General features: G+C 32.2%; 1 protein-coding gene across 1 annotated transcript; it reads left to right on the top strand.

Annotated features, from left to right (window-relative positions):
• Positions 1-24: 24 nt before the first annotated feature.
• LOC131851203 (inositol-3-phosphate synthase) lies at positions 25-14580 on the top strand. The gene is made up of 12 exons (XM_059201658.1): positions 25-341; positions 834-1006; positions 1789-1901; positions 3132-3289; positions 6442-6575; positions 7011-7131; positions 7512-7662; positions 8321-8412; positions 10614-10722; positions 11895-12071; positions 12690-12862; positions 14074-14580. The coding sequence occupies exons 1-12, from the start codon at positions 222-224 to the stop codon at positions 14170-14172; spliced, it is 1620 nt and encodes a 539-aa protein (XP_059057641.1). The 5' UTR covers positions 25-221; the 3' UTR covers positions 14173-14580.
• The last annotated feature ends 8613 nt before the right edge of the window (positions 14581-23193 follow it).

Genomic DNA, 23193 nt, shown 5'->3' with positions numbered 1-23193 from the left:
GGCATAGATAAGATAGAGCACATTTTACATCAGTTTAATTTTGCCTGTTCTCGTATGTTCTCGTAAATATCGTTGTCTTGATTGGCACCCATATTTTGTGCCGGTACTAAATTCACATAAAACTAACATCGTTTTAAAAAATAACTTATTACCCAAAGCTGGTTAGCTTGCGACTCTCATTGAAACCTTTAAAGTTTTATCTGATATATAATATTTTAGTCATGGAAAAATCTTCAAATTTGGTTGTAGTAAGTCCAAATACAAAATATACTGAAGAGTTTATTTACTCGGATTATGAATATGAGGAAACTTTGGTGACTAAAAACGGCAATAAGTTAGTTGTGAGTATTAAAGTACAGATATAAAATTTAAAATTAGTCAGTTGAAAATTAAAATGATAAGCACAATTATTGATTTCTAATATTTACAAATAACTATGGTTATATTTAAAAATACTTATATATCTATATCCTGTCGGTTATTTGCTAATCCAACTGAAAGCAAAGTAATGCAATGTATTTACAAAAAATGACTATTTATAATTTTCTTGGTAATATTATAATATGGTATATATTTATAGGACAATATTTTCTATAATACACACATTTGCTTTTAAGAAACGATAAAATTTGTCTTATTAATATTGTTAACATTGCAACTGTCATAATATTGTCTAATAAACAAAAATATATTTCGATATTAATTATAATCTATGCAAGAAGTTCTAAATAATCAATGATAGTGTTTGAGTAATAAAATAGTTCAATAAATATCTTTAACATGCTATAATAATAAAAAAAAATAGAATGTAACCTTACAATATAATTTCACAGGCTAAACCTTACCAGAAATCTCTTAGCATCCGCACTACAAGGAAAGTTGGCAAAGTTGGTGTAATGCTGGTCGGCTGGGGTGGTAACAATGGGTCTACATTCACAGCAGGTGTATTGGCCAATCGTCACCAACTCTCATGGAATAATAAGAATGGGAAAATGGATCCTAATTGGTGAGTATCTTATTAATGGTGGTGTTAATTATGAGAAATTTGTATTTAATGAATTTTATTATTATTAAATGTACGTAAATATTGAGCGTATACTTATGTACAAGGCAATACAATTTCAAACTATGACATTGTTTCCGTCACAGTATAGGATGATGTTTGACAACCTCTGTGGTCTAGCGGGTTTCTCTACAAACAGCACACCACCTTACTTCTGATAGTTGCGGTGTAAAGGATGGAGACCAAGATGACGAGCAAAAAGTAAAACAGCACTGTTGTAGTTGAAGAATATTTTTGTATTAAATTGACTTATGTCATATAAAAACAATATAATATAAAAAATATAGACAATAAAAAAGGTATATAAAATAGTTTCCAACATGCGGGTTCGATACCTTGCATGGCACAAACATTTATATTCATGTGTATAATCCGATGAAAGATTTCTAGCTAGCTGAAACCTGGGGACCTTGTCGAAGGGTAGAGATCCTCCCATGCCTACTACCGACAACTCACCTGCTTATAGTACTGTTCACAGATACCCAACTACCAAAAAATAAAATGTATGATTTTCTGTATCAGTCTATGTATAATATGTGTGTTATTATAAAAATAAAAAATGTATTTGTATATATAGTGCTCATAACACAAGTTTTAACTAACTTAACTTGGATCTAGTGGCGCTGTGTGAATTATCCTGAGATTTTTATTATTAAATATCCTCAGGTCCACATAATAATATCTAAAATAGTATAAACAGTAATAATTAGAATTACCCTCAACAGGTTTGGTTCTATAACACAAGCATCCACTGTAAGGCTGGGCATTGATGAAGAAGGTCGAGATGTGTATGTGCCGATGTCACAGCTGCTGCCAATGGTTGATCCTGATGATTTAGGTTTGTTTCTTGTATAATGAGTTATTTCACTAAAAGGCTAATTTTGTTATTATACTATATTTAATAACTAAAATCTAAAAGGATATATTTGATATCTAGCTTGAACGGAGTGGTTTTATAATTATAATTTCCAAATATAAAACGGAGAAACAATCAAAAGCAAGCACTAAAGTAGTACCACAGATAACATAATGTAGTACCAAACATAATACTTAAAATATATAAGCGAAATAAATATATTCTACTTAACTAAAGTATGTAACTACAAAATAACAGTTTAAAAAATTTTATAATATCTCCTGAATCCTTAATATCATGATAATTAATAAAATTCAATAATCATTTATTCCTGTAGAACATTTTAGCCGCTTATGAACTTCAAGTTTTTACATTATATATATTTTTTTTCCTACCGTCCAGTTCGGTACGAAATGGAAAGAAACAAATGAATTTCAGTTTCAATAAACAAATAACAATAACTAGTCTATATTTATGTCAACGTGTTATAGATTTAACAGGTTGGCATAACATGTTAGTCTTAGAAATTCTAACACGTGAACATTAATTAGTGGCATTGTATTAAAGACCACCCGCGTCTCCCCTTCTTTCACGCTTACACCACCCATGCAATGCATATGCAATCCTTGGAGCATTAAAATATATCAGTATTTAGACATTATTATTTCTCGACCATATTCTACTACGCTTATTCTATCATTACCATTACCCGCTAATTACTAGTTAAGTCACAGCCATAGGTTGCCTGTAACTTCCAGAACCAAACGTGAACTTTTCTCTGAAAGAGATCTCTTCCGGCCTGGAAGAGATCTCTAACTTAAAGGTCCAGATCCTTAAGGTACCCTTAAGGTGGTAAAATAAAATAGGGGATGAAAGTGTGTATGGAAATTTGTCATTTTTTAAGCTATAATAATGAAACTTTTTCTGTGGCTATTTTGTGTTATTTTATTAAATATTTTTTATTTATTTGATCAGTCACTATTCCACGTGGACGAATCTGCAGGCACAGATAGTAAAGAGTATATATTATAATTTCCTTCTCATACCCTAAAATGTAGTATTTAGTACTAACGTGTTTCTTGTGTGTCCTTCTCATTTTGAAATTATTACGAACTGACGATAGATTTGACATATAAGAGTCTGTAAATAGGCCTACATGAAAATGTAGATATTTTGAATTTGAATATATTAATCTGTTCTATATTAATCTAGTAATCGACGGGTGGGACATCAGCCCTTTAAACCTGGCGGAGTCTATGGCAAGAGCTAAGGTGATAGACTATGACCTGCAGCAGAAGTTAAAAAAAGAAATGTCGGCAATGAAACCGCGGCCTGCTATATACGATCCCGACTTTATTGCAGCTAATCAGGTAAGATTGATACCAAAACTTTTCTGGTATTTATATTTTGTTTACTATATCTAATCTCGATCATAGGATAGAGTTTCGCCAACAGGATGAAATAGAAATAATCTTTATTAAAATAAACTTCATATAATCACTTATGAATAGTTACATTGTTTGGGTTTGTTGATTGATGATCACGACTTCTTGTCACGACATATTATAATTATAGTACCACTTCTCATATAATAGAGAAGTAGAGAAGAATCAATGGAGAATGATGATAAGGATGATAAATTCACCAGGAATTTATCATGATAGTTTCCAGGGGGAACCGCGTGGCAGTTAATCTGACAGGGTTGCTAAAACCTGACAGGATTGCTAAAGAAAGACATATTACTCAGACTCCGAATGAATGGAGGTAGAAACAGATGATTATGTGTTTTAACTAATTAGCGTGAGTCTTGTGAATTAACTCCTTTATAAACTAGATAGACATAGCATTTCATATACTAATCAAGTCACTGTACAATAAACCTTGTCGCGTGTTAAAAGAAGCAAGACATATTGAACCAGGAAATACATTATAATTACTCTATATTTATACAGTTTACATATAAATCCCGGAAAACTATTAAGTGTATGACTTTATACTACTCACTTTTTACAAATAATAGATACACTCCTTTAGACAAAGATTCATCATATATAACTGCGTATAAGTTAGATGTACTAAATCGAATTAGGTGTTATTTTGCGGAAGACACTTTCATTATTTGATGTATTTATATTGTTTTGTTTAATTCAGCTACCATTAGCATGTTTGAAATAAGATATGTCCAACTGAAAGCGTTACGACTTACTCTATTGGTGATCAAATTCCCTTAAAATTAATGTTGTAATGTAGATGTTGGTTCAGTAGTGGTCGGAAGTTGATCACTAATAGAGAGGGTCGTAACACTTCCAGTAGGTAAAGATTCCGCCATGAATATGTGTGATCTCACATATGCTATTGGTAGCGAAATTAAACAAAATAATATAAATCCATGAATGAAAGTTAGAGAAACTAAGTTGCCGAAGTAAACTTTGCTACCGTTCTTGCCTTTTGCATATTCTATCATGTCTATATTTCTGTTCTCAAAAAACTTGCTTTAGGAAGGCGCCAAGAAACGGCTGGCGCCTATTTTGACGTCGATATAAATGATAAATCGACAAACAGTTTTTGGTACGGTTAAATATGAATTCAGGACCTTTGGATATAAGAGTCGTGGTAATAAACCACTAGGACACTACGTCACTACGACTCGACTCTCTAAAAACTGATATAATTAATATCTAACAATGTTACGTCCATTAGTAATAATTTCTTAGATATGACGTACGTACATGTATTACTGTTTTATTTCATAATCAAGATTTCTTTCAATGAGCTTTTGTATATTATAAGAAGACTCATTCATATGTTTAATAGCAGGATAACAATACAGCCAGTCATTACAATTTTAATGAGCTATAAGGTTATCTGTTATAGCCTTCAAAACATTATTTATAAATCCACCAACAGATGAGCACTTTTGATGGGATGACTTATCATAAAATATAAATTTATATTTGTCAACTAGATGAGCACGTGACTTTATTTCCGTGGAATACGGTATAAAAATCTTTCTAACTAAAATATAAATAAATAAAATGAAAATGAAAAAAAAAATCTGTACTGATGTTGATGAAATATGTATGCTTGGGAGGTCTAAAAATAGGTTGTTATCATATATTAAAATAGGGTATTTTTATACCCCTAAGCGATAAGGGTGGTCCACCCCAAAATTATTTTGTTTTTTATTTTATGGTTCGACATTATGTAAAACATACTTACGTACAACTCTAAATTTTCATCCTTTTACCCATATTTTTTTAATAGAGATATTTATATGACAAGGCAACGTTTGCCGGAATAGCTAATAGACAATATATTTGTTTGTTTGTAAAATGATTATGATGAGAAATACAGACACACACAGATAAATTTAAAACGACGCTTGCCACAAAACAGTGAAAAATACGTCCAAACTGGTCAGGCTATTTTAGTCTAAGATTAACGCGCCGAAATGAATAGACGAATAGCCTCGGTGGTCTAGCGGTTTATGGTCGCAGGTTCGTGTATGTATATTGTCATACATATGAACAAACATAGCGGACTATACTATAGTATGATATTAAATACTATAGAAAATCGACGAGGAAAAATGTTAGTACACTTGATACGGGTTAGGGGAAGACCAAGGCACAGCTTCATCAAGCAAATTAAAGAGAGAATTGGAGTCGTGTTGTATCAACGTTTAAAGAGTATGATTGAAGATCCTGGAAAGCAAGAGCTCCACCGACAAGAGCGTCGTTCTTAAATTATGAATGAATGAATATTATTATATTGCCACTTATCATCAGGGGACGGCAGCTTGTTATCCACTTCACACACTTGTTATACACTTAGAGTATACATAAAAAGAAATGTTGCCCATAGAAAGGTCCAGAACATATGTTTCTTTAACTAGGAAAACACAAAACGTCAATCTCATATGTTTATGACGTATTTGCCTATCATAGTGTGCTATTACTATTTTTGGCATATTTGCTCTGTTATTTTCGTACGCGTCTGATCACTTCCTGGTACGCAGATTGAGGAAAAATAACTTTTTACCTATCGTAGGTACCTACAGATTGAGGTATGTTCCTCAATCTATTATTATATATAAATTCGAAAGTGTCTGTCAATCAGTTCGTTATATTATTAGGTCAAAACGATTGAATGGATTTTAATGACGATCTTTTTTATTTATGTAGTAGCTTAAGAGCTAGCGATTAAGTCCTGTTTTAACTATTTTATTGTTATTTTTTTAATTAAAGCTGCTTGAGTTACTTCTTTACTATAACATTGACTATCTGCGAGTGAAAGTCTCTTTATTATAATAATATTTTTTTTGTGTAATTTCCATAAGCAGTCAGTGAAAAGCTGTTCCTTTGGAATTATTGTACAAACAGCCATTTGAATTTTATGTCTTTGTATAGTAAGAGGTACTAGGGAGACATTTATCTCGAAAAAAAAATACTGGCGAATTTGTGGATAATACCTAATTTTACATATAAACGTAGGTATTAAATTTTTTGTTAATAATTTGTAGGCTGACCGAGCAACCAACTTGATCCGCGGTACCAAACATGAGCAGTACCTGCAAATCCGTGCTGACATTAAGGACTTCCGCGACAAGAAGAAGCTTGACAAAGTTATCGTGTTATGGACGGCCAACACTGAGCGGTGAGTTGTACACGTGTTTTTTTCTATGATGTTGTTCAAGAATATTGTTTTATATTTTTAATGCCTCCGAAGAAAGCACTTTCGCCTAAATAAAAATTTTAGATGTTTTAGAAGGCGGAATTTTGATTAGGATATCATATAAGTTCAACAAGGGATAGTGCGGTTTTTAAGCTTCTTCCAGCGTACATTTAAATTGTGGAATTAACTACTTGCCGACGTTTTCTCTAGAGACTACAGTATGGGGTTTCAAGCCGAGCATATTAAGGTTTGCCAACGCAGTGTTTCAGTCGTCCAGAGACTACCTCAACTGCTTATAATTTTGATGAAACTTTACAGTGATATAGCTTATACATCAGAATAACATATAGGCTATAAATTTCACGTGGGTGAAACCGCGGGCACAGCTAGTATTACTATATGTTAATGTTTTTGTAGATTCTGCGAGGTGCGTGATGGTGTTCACGACACTTCAGAGAACTTGGAGCGAGCGCTGCGCAGCAATGAGCCTGAGATATCACCCTCTATTATATTTGCATTGGCCGCCATAGACGAAGGGGTAACTATGCCAGTTTTATAAAATAGAATGGATAATTCTTTATTCAAATTAACTAAAATGTAAGCATTTTTTGAATAGACATACTTATTTTTTTTTTTACTCTCAACCGGAAAGCTGTCTCGTTAACAGAAGAACAAAAGAAGGACAGAAAGCAGCTCTTTTTAAATAATTGTTGTAACTTTATATTTTTGTATATGTGTACGAACTACTAATTAGAATAAAAATAATTAACTGGTTAGGTAACTAAAAAGATTAAATCAGTCACAGTGATTAGAGTAGACCAGTCTCTAAGCAGCTCTTTATGTATTTTATATTTATCCAGAACAATCATACATACAATACATAAGAAAATATATAATAATACATGTTATTGTCGCCAGTGTTGCTACATAAATGGCTCGCCACAAAACACATTGGTGCCAGGCGTGGTTCAGAGGGCAGAGAAGAACGGAGTGTACGTCGCGGGCGACGACTTCAAGTCCGGTCAGACCAAACTTAAGTCGGTGTTGGTCGACTTCCTAGTGTCAGCCGGTGAGTTTTTTTATGTAATTGAATGGTAACCATGCTGACAACCCACTTGCTGTTCTACTCTGGGACTAATTCCAATTTAATGACATTAAATTGCAAAGTTTCACACAATTTTGTTTTCTTAAATTTATGTATTCTTGAAAAATAAATTGTGTATGTCTATGTATTAATTATTCTATGTATTAATTCCCGTTTCATAGTCAATTAAAGAACTGACAGTCTTATGGATCTCAGACCTCTCAGATCTCCGTTTAATTTCTTATCAGTTCTTCTTAATTGAATCTGTAGACTGAACAGAACGGTAGGAAAAAAAAATTAATATAAATAATATAATAAAAAAATTCTATCTAATATTACAAAAAAATTGACGATCGTACATGACTAAAATGTCCTATATGAATAAATAATTTTTATTTGATACATTCAGTATATTCGAGAGGAGCTCCTTTCTCTCGACTTAAAAATTTGTTATATAAAGACTCAAAAATTTATTATGTAAACTGCCGCTTGTATACATGCATCATAGACATTGACTATCATGCGTCCACGGAATCCGTCTAGCGTCGCCCTTCCTAAGGACTGAGATGTACCCAGTAAACCTTTCTTTTCATAATTGTAGAATTGGGACTGGTCAGTATAAAAGTTTTATATGTTCATGCAGGATTGAAGCCCGTGTCTATTGTGAGCTACAATCACTTGGGCAACAACGATGGGAAGAATCTCTCTGCACCACAACAGTTTCGCTCTAAAGAGGTATGATTCCTTAATGACTTTTTTCTATCACATTTAGTACATAATATATATATACTACAAACAATATCACTGTAAATATAATGTAGAGTGCCTTTTGCATCGTCCGTTGAAGCTGTAAAGGCCAGCTGCGGCCAACAGCGTAGTAACAGCGTTAGAGTAGCCCGAAAAAAAGACTAATATATACATGTATATGTATATATTATGTCTGTATATGGACCTTATTTACATGGTGTAGTAAAATTAATATATAGACATCAGTTGGATATGACAACAATTTACATTTACAAGTTTAACTCAATAATTTCATGATGTGATTATAATGTCGTTAATATACTCATCGTTATACATTTTGGTAGGTATCGTATTTCCGATAATTGACCCACGTATCGTATATAACGTTATATGTTTTCGACAAAATACGGTATAGTATAAAGGGGAGTCCCACCCCTCACAGCTCTGAATGACAGCCATTTTTAAATTTAATATCTCGTGTTGTTACGAGTTCACTGCAACTAATTTTTTTCATGTTGTTGATGTATTCTTTGTGTATCGAAATACACACTGTATATTAAGTTTTTAACGTTGTTTATATATATTTATAATGGAGTAGTGGACTGGAACTAATTTTTTTCATGTTTTCATATTGCTGATATGTTATTGATAGTTGTCTATGGGGTGACACAGCTGCTAATAACACACTGTATATTAAGTTTTTACAGTTGCTTATATAAATAGAATAGTGATGTATAAATAATATATAGTTTATATACACACCGTCTCGACATAAGCAAACGTTTAATATATTAATAAATACATATTTTAAGTTTATTTAATCAGCAGAAAAAGAAGACATACTGCATCGACCCCAAATAAAAACTATAAATAACAAGGGCAAGGCAATAATGATTCTACGTTTATTTAATGCCACGTGGTTTAGACCAGTCTCTATAAGCAGCTTGTTAAAAATACTTTCTCTAGCTGCTGCAACAGCATTAGAGTAATCCGAAATAGACTAATACACACATAATATATACATATTCGACGACCTCGGTGGTCTAGTGGTCTAGCACACCTCTTTACGTCCGATGGTCGCGATTTCAATTCATTAAGGCATAATCACATGTATTTTGTTTATAAATATTCTTTATTGCACTTAAATACATTTGTAAGTATATTAATTGTGAGTATATTAACTAATGTTATCAAAGGAGGACTTATCTCTAAAAGTACCCATAACACAAGCTTTAGCTAGCTTAACTTGGGTCTAGGTGGCGCTGTGTGAATTGTCCTGAGATTATTATTATTTAGTATTATACAGGTATAAAAATTTAAATTTAATATTTCGTATTTTTACGAGTTCACTGGAACTAATTTTTTTCATGTTTTCATATTGCTGATATGTTATTGATAGTTGTCTATGGGGTGACACAGCTGCTAATAACACACTGTATATTAAGTTTTTACAGTTGCTTATATAAATAGAATAGTGATGTATAAATAATATATAGTTTATATTAACACCGTCTCGGCATAAGCAAACGTTGAATATATTAATAAATACATATTTTAAGTTTATTTAATCAGCAGAATAAGAGGACATACTGCATCGACCCCAAATAACAAGGGCAAGGCAATAATGATTCTACTACAACAATATTTATGTAATGCCACGTGGTTTAGACTACGCTAGCAGTTCATTACGATATCGAATCCTTACTAATTATAAAATTTCGATATTCTGTCTGCCTGACAGGTTATCTGTAAACTTGTCATTACTAAGAAACTGAAAAGATTTTGATGAAAGACGTGACGATTATATCAGCAGAATATAAGTTTTCTTTATGTTTGTTTTGGTCTGGGTGTTTTCTATGTACTATATTATGTATGTATTAACAAAAAATGTATCTAAGTATTTATATCAATTATATATGTAATGCCCATAACACAAGCTTTTTTTAGCTTAGGACTAGATAACTTTGTGTGAGTTGTCCGGGGATTTTAGATTTTATTATACTAACTACTTTTTTAACTTATAAGAGATTGCTTTCCTAAGACTTTTATAACGTTGTTAGCTCAATGCAATTTGCCATTTCTAGTAACTAAATCACTATGTCTTGTTTTTATTCCTATTTTGTTCTGTTTATATTTAATTTTTAAAAATATTCTATATCTATCTCTTATTCTTATTTTCTTATACACAGATAACGAAGAGCAACGTAGTCGACGATATGGTGGAAGCAAACTCCATACTGTACAAGCCTGACGAGAAGCCCGACCACGTGGTAGTCATTAAATACGTGCCATACGTTGGTGAGTTCTTTTTTTTAATGGATGATTATGGCGGGGCACTTGTGGAGGATGATAGGATGGACATGAGGTCAGGTCAGTTGGCACATCGTGTAATTACCAGGATCTTATCACGATGGTTCACGATGGGATCCACGCAGCTCAATCTGACATGGTATATTATTAGCAATGGGTTCATTAATACACATCAGTAACAACCTCATTTTCAATAAAAGAAATATTATTTTAATATGGAGGAAGGAATCAATATGGGAATAAAAATTACAAGAAGAAATTAAGATACGATCTTCAGCACTCTGATCCAGTTACTACACGCAACTCTAAGTATGTCGTCGCTCTACCTAGCTGCGGGGCGTCCTACACTACGTTTGCCAATTCGCGGTCTCCACTCTAGAACACGCCTACTCCAGCTAGCATCGGATCTGCGACAGATATGACCAGCCCACTGTCTCTTCAACTTACAGATACGAAGAGCTATGTCGCACAATTTAGTTCTCTGGCGAATTACTTCGTTCGGATTTTATCCCTCAGAGAAACTCCAAGCATAGCTCTTTCCATAGTTCGTTGGGCGACTTTGAGTCGGGGATCAGTCATATCGTCATGTATTTTATGTATAATAAAAATCAAGTATTTCTAATATATACATTTTTAAAAGTATTCATAAAGGAAATATATGTATAGTAATTACATTTATTATAGTAAATTGGAAAGTTTAGTAATAATTTAATAGAATAGATTTTTTAAGATAGATAGACAGATAAAAAGATCTTAAAAAAATTCTTTTAATTTATTGTTTTTATTAAAAGAACAATTTTATAAAGTACTAAATATATCAAATAATAACAACGCGTTCCAGTTTCATTATTTATATGTAACTAGCTACTCGCCCCGGCTTCGCACGGGTGTACATGTATTATATAAACCTTCCTCTTGTATCACTATCATCATCATCATCATCTGCTTCTTCCTTATCCCATTTATTTCTGGTCGGCGTAATATGTTTTTCTCTTCCATTCGTCCCTGTTCGTAGTCATCGCGTTATTTGTATCACACTATCTATTAAAAAAAAACCGCTTCAAAATCCGTTACATAGTTTTAAAGATTTAAGCATACAGAGCGATAGCGACTTTGTTTTGTACTATGTTGTAATTATGGTGATGAATGCACGTGTGCAGGTGACTCTAAGCGTGCGATGGACGAGTACACATCGGAGATAATGTTGCACGGCACCAACACGCTGGTGATCCACAACACGTGCGAGGACTCCCTGCTGGCAGTGCCCCTCATACTCGACCTGGTGCTCCTCTCGGAACTGTTCACACGGGTCAGCTTTAGACCAGACGAGAAACATGGTGAGTACTTATAATATGTATATATATATATATATATATTTTACAATACTTATTTATACACTATGATACAATAATATATTAAAAATGTAGCAGCAAAATACAGTAAATATTACCACGGGGGCTATTCCTAACACACTGCATTAAGCAATAGAAGAATTCAAATTAAATAAACAATTGTACATTTCACTACAGAAGGATGTTGTCTTAGATACAGGCCCAAAACCCTAAAAGAGAGGATGATAAGATGAGAATGATGTTAGGTCAGTTTGCCCATCGTGATTATATAACCACGGAACTAACCACGATGGTTTCTAGGGGAATCTCGTTGAAGTCGACCTAACATGGTTCATTGCTAGCAATGGGAACACTAGACTCCATTACTAACAATTCCCTTCGTCCTTGGCCCGCAGTCCTTGGTCCAATTCAAACGGGGATCGATATTACGACGACCTGAGCCGAGGTTCGAACCCCTAGCGGTGTCCTCAGACTGAAGTCTCCATAAGTCCTTCCGAGGGTTTGGAGTGCCATCTGCACTCGGCCTCTATCGTCCGGTAAAGCTGCAATGACCAGCTGCGGCCGACAGCATTAGAGTATTAAAAAAAAAATGTTGGCCCGCAGCGTGGTCGGGCCTGCACACGGTGCTGTCGCCGCTGTCGTACCTGCTGAAGGCCCCGGCCGTGCCGGCGGGCGCGCCCGTCGTCAACGCTCTGTTCAAGCAGCGCGCTGCCCTCGATGGATTGCTGCGAGCCTGTCTTGGGCTGCCGGTGCATCAGCTGCAACTTGAACATAGGGTACGTTCTATACAGCTCTAACATACAATATACAGCCTGATTTCTTTATGACCATAGAGTATGTTCCATACGGGATGTTTTGTTTTACATCATGCAAATAAAATGTAGTATTATAGTTAGATGGAGGCGTTTCGATTGATATAAAGACATTCAATATCTCGTTTGCTCGCTCCTCGGTCTGGGTGTTGTATGTATATAAAATGTATCTGTTGTCCAGTACCCATAACACAAGTTCTGCTTAACTTTTGATTAGATGGCTGTGTGAATTGTCCATGGTTATTATTATTATTAAATGTCTTATGTTACTTTAGTAATTTAGTGATATACAAATGGATGGTATAATATGATTATTCCATTATGCATTGATAACTGTCAATACTCAAAATAGTATTAACATCGTTATATGTATAGCTATGACGCGCTCATCATCCTTTTGCGGCTGCGCGCCGTATTGTGCATCTGTGGGGCATTACGTTTGCGCGGGAAAGTGACAATACTACAAAAATGGCTTTTTCTCTTCATTATTATTTATACTATTTACGTCTGCAATATACTTTTATAATAATAAAATATCTATATACCCAACAAACCTGAATATAAATACAGCCCCTAGTAACATACCTTACTATAACCATACTTTCATATGATTACATAATATGTATTATATTATATTGTAAAATAATAATAATGCAATAAACAAGACTTCGAAGTGAAATTTTGTGTGCACAGATGTTATTCTAGTAGATGTATGTTGAGATGTTTGTATGCGTAATGCTCTATCGTATAAAGTCAATGACGACATGGTGTCATGGCGGATTTTGTACGCTTGAATTGAGTAAATTACATAATGAAATTGTTATTCACGTATATTTTATATACAGCGTGGTCTGATCTAGAAATACATTTTTTACTTCATACTTTTTAATGCAGTTTTCAGCAATAGATACAGTGATTCAAGGAAAAGGTTTATAGAAGGTTGTAGAATACATGCATGTTATAGTATAGAATAATATAATCAGAGAAATTCAAAGATTTGTAATCCGTCCGTGCGAAACTGGGTCAGCTAGTGTGATATAAATTTTAAAATTGTTCCATTGATTATGGGTAACTAATAGGAAATTGCGTCAGTGAAAGAAATTTGCAGATGAAAAATTAAATATTCCCCATTTAATTTAGTTGGTAATAAAATATGTGGCATTTATATACTGCAGGTTCCGTTTTTGATGTCGGAGCTACGTTCGGGCAGGATGTTTGGAGCTTCGCCTCCTACGAAGAAGCAGAAATTGGCTCACGCCAACGGCGACCAGTAACTCTCTACAACACTACCGTCTCTACAATCGAGAAGTCCAATGTAGCATCACATAACTTCCCTCCTCCCCAGTTTACGTAAGGTTTAGTAGTGTATAATAATTATACAAGAGCCATAGCTATAATCACTTTGAAACGGTAACAAATAAGTCATAATTAAAATTTATTCAAGATATTGTTCAATAATGAAATGAAGTAATATGAGTAAACAAATACAGACGTTGTTACACTGGACTTATGTGCCATTTTGGATAGAACGCCGTTATCTCTTACATTTTACATGATTTTAAAATTCTGTATAGTTTGCAACATAATAGTGTCTATAATTTTAATATGAATCTCCAATCAAGTATTCCTTTTAAATTCTGTGACGTCACAATTAATCTATAAAGCTACTATTCTACTTTCTACCAAAACTTCAATCAAGTATTCATTTTAAATTTTGTGACTTCACAATTAATCTTTAAAGCTACTATTCTACTTTCTACCAAAACTTCAATCAAGTATTCCTTTTAAATTCTGTGACGTCACAATTAATCTATAAAGCTACTATTCTACTTTCTACCAAAATGGCGTCTCTTTTATTATTTTATTTGATGTTATGGCTATAGATTGTTAACTTCTGTTTATTTTAATTTGAGTTTTGTTGTTGTCAATTAAGTTTTCAATTTTAATCCTAATTTTAAGTGCCCAATAATGGTGGTAAACTTACGAGCGATTATTACTGGTCTTTTTGCATTTAGGTATTACTTTACTACATGTATTAACTATGAAATGAATATGCGCATTTCTAGTATTATTTCAGTATACTGTTATAATAAAGGATTATTATGTAGATGTATGGTAAGTTAGAGATTCAGAATCTCGAATAGTATTGGTTATTTTCTGAAAAGAAAAATGAAATATTATGTGGTCGAAGAAGAGTAAACTTATTAATTTCATAAACACAAAATTCAAATCACAATAATTATATATTTTGTTTTTTTAATGGTTTTAGTTACATTTAGTTGTACTTAAGTTGTGTATACGATACACATACACATTCCGCAATATATATATTATATACACTTTGTTTTATATGATTCAAATGATGGTATGACCATGATAAATACAAACAATATTCTTATAACTTAACTGCCAATACATTAAACATGAAATGTACTTATGTTATACTTGTATATTAAGAAATTGCATCAATCAACCGACTTCAAAAATAGGACGTTCTCGATTTGAGTGTAATTGTTTTATGTGTTAACTCATAACTTTTTTCTGTGTGAACCAATTTTATATATTTTTTTTGGAAGCTGGTGCTTCTGATATAAATGTAAATTTTATTATTACTTGACAATAGTGTTTGAGTTGATGATATTCAATCGAAGACGGTTTTTTTTGTAGTTTATATTAATCTCCATATACTACGATTATACCCATATCAATATTGAGATGTAGGCAGATAAAATACAGTATTTATTAAATATATTTCGTATTATCAATTTAATTATTCCATTTCGCTAATTTCCCAGTATTGTTTACAGCATTAAACACCTCCTTATGAAGCCTCCATTTATGAGGTCGTGTTTACAATGCTTTATAAAATTATGATGTCTATAATCTACTTTCAGTTCTGTGATGACTTTTGTGATTATAAAATTATGTATTTGGACCATAGGTTTCCTTTTGTTATTATTGAGTTAAGCTGCTTAACTAAATGACAATATGTTTGTTTTTTGTTTTGTCCTCTGGTATTGAATTCTGTAATGTTTTATTTTTATTGTTAATGAATAATTTCTGACACCCATATTAGTACCCTAAATGTAGTATTTTAATAATTTTGATTGAAATTTAAATAAGAAAAAAATCTGTAGATAGATGCTTATATGTCGTATAAATGAGTATTAATATTTTGTGCATGTATTCATCAAATGCGTAATGAATAAGAATATTAAGAATCTCCTGCAAAAAAATGTAATATCACGTGGCAAATGAATTCAGACCTATATCGCAGATTAATAAAAGCTCTCGAATCATATTACTTAAGGAGTTTTGTACTCTATGCAATTTCTGCCCAAGGTTCATTCTTTAGATCACACCTAGTTGACCTAGTATACTTACTAGTGTGGGACTGTTTAGTGAAATAAAGTATTTTTGAATAAATTTACAATGTATTTACGGACCATTTATTCTATATTAGGGTACTCCCGCACTTATACTCCTTAGTGCTGTAACATCATACGAAATGTAACGAGTCTCACTCGCTAATTATATGCATGTTTTATTTTTTATATAGGATAATTTTTATCAGTACATATTTTTATTGCTAATATGAATAAATATTCATAATTTAACTAGCATCATATGAAAAATGTGTATTTGATAAATATTGAACCCTGTATACATATGTGTTAATTATATAAATACCTATTACAAGGTACATTCTATCGACTTATCTTTCTTGTTTTGAAATGTTTTTCAAATCAAGAAAGTGGTATTGTCATGTGTGCTTAGAAATCGGGCTTGTAATGATCTTAGATTACTATGTGCATTAAAGTTGAAATAAACTTTGTAATTGGACGTGTTTTTTTATTTATCTTACATCCTGCATTATATCCTAGTTCCTACCGATCCTACCCGACTTAGTAATTGGTATGTTTAAAATACATCAAAATTACTAGTATCCATTAAGTAATAATATTCCTCACCTTGTCAGCCTTGACACCAACCTGTATCGAAATCTATACTAGAGGATTCAGTATAAAGTATCTAATATTTTAAATATTCTTAGCTTTCTAAAACAACGAATGCCTGCCTTATATTGAATACTAGCTGTTCCCGCAACTTCATCCGCGTGGAAATTACCTTTATTTTTAAAATGAAAGATTTTTTCTAAAATAAAAGTAGCCTAAGTTACTCCTTATTACATCAGCTACTTGCCAAAAAAAGTCCCGTCAAAATCGGTCCAGCCATTTCTGAGATTAGCCGGAACAAACAGAACCGACAAAAATTAAAAAAAATGTTATTTTGATGGATGTACTGTATTTATATTCATATGCAAGTATTAAAAAACAGTTATTTCAATATTACAGACACTGCAATTTTATTTATATGTTAGTTAGTTTATTTGTAGTTTAATCTTTCTAACTTGTGTACACTGAGTAATTATTTGCAATTATAGGTAGGTACCTAACAACCTAAACATACTACATTCGTTAGAGACCAGTTTAATGAAGAGAGCGTGGCCTCTAAGTTATGCGTGGTCAACTTAAATGCGCTAATTACGCATAGTATTTCTGTTTGCCTGGTACTGTGCAATCACAAAACTAAATTTGTCTACCTCATATTAATCAATTTGTCTTACTCACGCATGGGCAGCTTCTTTGAATGCCCGTTAGCCTAATAGTATCACAAACTAAATTTATCTCATTTAATCAATTTGACAGGCATTGCATTCTCCTTGAATTTCTGTTATAATAGAGTATATTATAAAATAAATTTCGTCATACAAAAATGAAGTAAGAGCAGTTTCTTGTTAGATATTCTGTTCAAAACCTCATTCAGAATCGATGGAAGTCTTATCGTTAACAGATTTTTGGTTTGAGCTGAATGATTTTACTGAAAAAATAATGCACGCATTTGTCTAAATAGTAATAATATAATATAATACTAACATGTAGCGTAATTCAGGGAAAGAGAGGGTAGTTATAATAGAATGTAGAATAAAAAAAACAAACCTTCGGATTAATCTTTCTTTATTTTCAGTTAAGCATAGAATAGTACAGTATCTCAATATCTCCCAGTCTAATTTGACAAGTCGCAAACACGCCTCCCACACTGTTCTCATTAAATCATGGCATAACGGTGTACGCAAACGGTCGACATCCAAATCCATAACCAATCATTACTGTTTATAGAAAGACCGTATTTTGAAGAATCTTTTTATTTAATAGGTTTTACATTTAGTACAGTTTTACATTAAAAAGTCGAAAAAACACTTCAGATTACAGAAACAATAGAAAATTTCAACAGACTCTGTTTAAAATTTAAATAAGTTATTTTTCATTACAGATACATATATATGATGTACACAATCTTATATAAAAAAAAATATCAAAAACATACCATCCAATAAAAAAATGCGCGATTATATATTTGGACGGCGTACGTTTAACTGCATTGTTTATGCCAGACTTAAGTAACTTATTGGTGTTTCACATACACAAATGTACAGTCAAAAATTATATAAACGAGTAATACAATAAGTAAAACGTTTGGTTCCTCCAATGCAACTTATGTGATACAACTAAATAATACACTTACAACTAAATACATGGTTTGTTCTGCGGTGTTACTCATCAACGACTCTACACAACATTAGTTACTTGTCATGCTGTTAGTACAATTTTAAATATAGGTAATACATTTTTTGGTAATAAAGAGAATGTCGATCTCAAACTTAACATTTTATAATGCCGTTGCAACAGTTTAATGCTGGTCGAAAACAGTATATGTACGTTAATATTTTAAACAAATCTTTCTGTTATTTTAGCTATGTTTAATCATGTTAATGTAGAAGATTACGTTTAAATTGAAAATGTTTTTAATACTCCATTCGTCTTCTAATAAAATACTCAATAACAGTTGGAAATCGATAAGTAGGAAGGTCGTACCATTTCTAATAGTGGTCAGACCTCTGTACTAAATATCTGTGGTCTTACATAGTAATAATACCGAAATTATACAAAATAATATCAAAGCCTTAATTAATACTATTGTCTTCGACATAAATATCGCAAACTTGACAATTAATCGTATAACCATAAGTGTCATAATTGCTCAAACACATAGGTAATAATAATATTATGTAGTTAAAAATTTTATAGAACATTTATTTATTTTAATCTACTCGGCTTTACAAAACTGCATTACAAATGTTTGAATTTTCGGCTCGTTCTATACTATAACACGTATGTATTATACATAAGAACTTTTCTCTTGAATCACTCGAAAACAGCATTAAAATCTGTTGTCTAATTTATAAGCGAACAGAGAGCGGCAGCGACTTTCTTGTATACTAAATAAAGATATTATTTATGGCAATAATGTCATTAAAAGTCATAATTATCTAAATTACAGACTTCTATTCCAATAATAATACATAGAGCAGTTAATTCAGATTGCGTGTCGTCAACTATACAATGATGGCTATTTACATTTATCTTAAACTTGACCTGTATTCGAGAAGCATTCTCTATACTTCCCTGCAATCGAACTTTTGACCACTGCGTAGCCTTCACAACGCTATCTTAATGTGTATTATGAATACTCTCATTAATAAACAAATTGAACTTAAAGTAGATAACGTTGTATTTGAACATACAACTTAATTGTATGAACCATTTTCAACCAGCATTGTATACGATAAAACATTATGAATTAATCATTCATGCAACACTGTGATGTCACTGTCAGCCATAAATAACGATAAATCAACACCACAATTCTCAGATATATTGAATATTAACTTAAATACACCTAAAGCGATAATAGTACCAAATACTGTCTCTTATATTTAATTTAATACTTAAAATAAATAATACAAAACAATTCCTAAACAGGCTCCGACGCTACAACAGACGACGCCAACAATAGAATATATCAGACAGCGTGCGGTCTATCAACGATATTTTTTTACCACACAAATAAAAAATTAAGATAACATAATACAAAGTTTCTTTTTAATTTGTGTGGTACAACAAAATATGTTTCTTTGGACCGCACCTTTATAAAGAACATTTTAAATGGGCAACACATCAATAAAATACGTTAATAAGGGAACCACAACATGAATATACAGTAAAGTCAGGGTTAAGAGCGTTCATACTGAAATTTGGCAAAGTTTATGATGTACAATATTTCTGAATTATTTGTTAAAAAGGAAATGAAACCCTAACAAGGGGGTATAAGATTCATATTAACCTATCAGTGATATTTTAGTTTTTTATAAAACTGTTAAGAAATTCCAAAAATAAAATATTATCGTTTACTGGTATATTAAACAATATGTATTTGTTGTTCATTTATGTGTAACTTTTATGATTGCCGTTTTCGTTTGCTTTCCAAATAATGTTTTAGAAATACATAAAGTTGATGCAATGTAACCTTTGCCAGATTTTGGTGTGAACACTTTTAATAATATAAAATACAAATTGTAATTCCTGTCCTCAACAATGTACTTATACGCGAATTGAATAAGAGCATTCTTTTTACATTTTCGTATGTCAAAGCCGACTTGAGGTCCGACAGCAAAGAAACACGTCGCGGAAATATTCAGCGGAGAACGACGCGCGCGTGTGACAACACTATAATACCGGTGCAAAATGTCTAAGATAGGTACTACACACTATTTAGAATAGTTCGTGGACACTTGAGCTCAGTCGGCGCCCGCGCACCGCCACCTATATCCTTTACGACAATTTTTTTTATATAATAAGTCTTTTTTTCTACATTTAACAATAATTTGTTATAATAATTTATAACCGATGTATTTTACGAGTTATATGTTTAAGTATAATTTACACGATTTTAAATTTGTTTCAGTGCTCAATATTATATATTTTTATAAAATTCGTTGGCTACCTAAACGAGTGGTGTACCTAAATGAAAGACAACAGGATCTACAATAGGGAATGGAATATACTATACACTTGGTGGCATTAAAAACTGCCCATTAACATATTGCTAACCATTAAAAGCACAATCAAACGACGAATTGTCGATCGGGCATCGTACAATTACATTTAAGATACGTGGGCTTCTTTTAATGCCACAAATGCATTACAATGGCATATCAGCGTCGCGTGTCACTTACAGACACTATAATTACAATAATTATAAGCTACACTGTGTAATTTAAATACATGTATCGTTAAAATGGGAACACGACATATTAAATAAATTAATACAAGTGACACGCGACCGAACGCCGAGAGTATGTAGCTACGAAACTAGCTTATATCTAGGCGTCTAGGGAATACACTACATTTGGATAAGGGCTTTTATATACGCTCCTCGGGCCATGTCGGCCAAAATGTCTACATTTAATTCCTTACGTGCCTTTCATTGAGCAGTTCACCTGTCTCTGTATCCACATATATTACTACAATTTAATTTTATTGCTCGAAATAATAATGACAGATTCAACACTGCGCCGGCACGCATGCGATGCGTCCGACGCACACGCAACGTACAACTCACATACTCAACATTACAAATCCGAAACCTTTCTCACAGAAAGGATAGATAGAGGCTACAATAGTTTCAAAAATATTAAGTCTTAGATTATATTATATTCATTTGATTAATTCCCATTGTTATTTATGTACATACGAAGCGTTTCGTGGCGAACTCGGCGCTTCGAACTAAGTGATCTAATTATAATAGGAAAGGTGTGACGCCGTCGAATTACGATTGCTGCTCGCTACCTAACGACCAAGCGTTATACAATTCATATTTAGACATGCGTTACGAGCACCAAACTTGGCTGAAACAATGCGTGTCATAATCAATTCCACAATTGAGATAGAAAACTTGATTGGCGCGCAGTGAAGCCGCACCGAAATATAGTCTAAATACTAACGTTCCTTTTTTAATCTAACCGTATTTAATGAGCATTTCACAAATGCTTATAAAATTATATGAGTGCAGTTTTATTTCACGCATGTGTAAATTATACTGAACGATAGAAGAAGTATATACATTATATTCATTCAGTTTTGACAGTAGAATTAAAATGGAATGAAAATCAAATGTTTAATATATATAATTATATCTGATCAAGCTAAAAGTAGTGCAATATCATCTTTGTAAAAATACATGTGTTCTATATAATATAATTTACTTTAAAATATACATATTATTCTAAATTAATTAGAGAGGAGATTATATGGTGTCATTCCTGTCTAATCACATAAGTGTGAAAGGGACGACACTAATTACGTATACTCTCAAATTAATTTAGCTACAAGCAACAGACTTAGCACAAATGTGCAATTTACCAGAATCTGTAATTCGGCGTTTAATTGCAATAAAATATCTAACGGAATAAAAGCACCATTAAAATACGTTCGGTATACAATATTTCTTGGAAGCCAATTATAGATTACAGTGTACAAATGGAATGAAAACAATTTTTTACGTCAAATAGACGATGTTATTTCACAATTGACCTTATATTATAACCATTACGGTTTGTTTTACATAAGCGATAATTAGTATGGTAGATGTTTGATCACACTGGAATGTCACCTTCCATTATTGAATTTTCAAACAGTTCTTTTTTCAAAAACTATTTTAATGTCAGAATTTTCAATCGTAATATTTAAAAGAGTCAACAAAATGCTAGTAGAAAATTGCATTTCTTTTTAGTAGCCATTAAAAGGAAGCAATTGAAGTTTAGGAATGAATGATAAGTATGGAGATACCAACATAATTTATAGGTATCCAATATTCATTTATTTTGTGAATTTATTTTTATTATAAATTGTGTACTTAGCGATAAAATATAATAAATCGTATGATAAAATTTTCTATTATTGAGGAAAGATTGAAAATTAATCAAATGGTTGAATAAAACACATATAAAATACCTAATATTTAGAGTACCTAGTGATTTACATGTCTGTCACCCGCGCCATGTTTTACATATAGCTTCATATATATACTAATTTATGTACATGTGACCGGCACCACGATGTAACGCGAAGTATAGTTCGAGTATATTATGTAGTGGTTGTTTTTTTTTAAATTTCATGAGCCCCGTCCTCGTTATTTGATATACATTCCGCACGCTTAATACCAAATTGCATAAATAAATGAAATATTTAAAACGGGAAATCAATCTTTTAGTCAAAGCTATAAAGATAATGTCCCAAAAAACGATTATAGTTAGAACAACTTGCATACCAAGTTGCGTTAAAACAGAAAATAAAATATTAGAAAATCGACCTTATAGTTGAAAGTCTTTACGA

Source organism: Achroia grisella, unplaced genomic scaffold (genome assembly GCF_030625045.1).
Source record: "Achroia grisella isolate CSIRO2021 unplaced genomic scaffold, CSIRO_AGI_Agris_v1 utg782, whole genome shotgun sequence".
NCBI lineage: Eukaryota > Metazoa > Arthropoda > Insecta > Lepidoptera > Pyralidae > Achroia > Achroia grisella.
The sequence above is the reverse complement of the archived record's forward strand: the minus strand, read 5'-3'. Positions and strand labels throughout refer to the sequence as shown.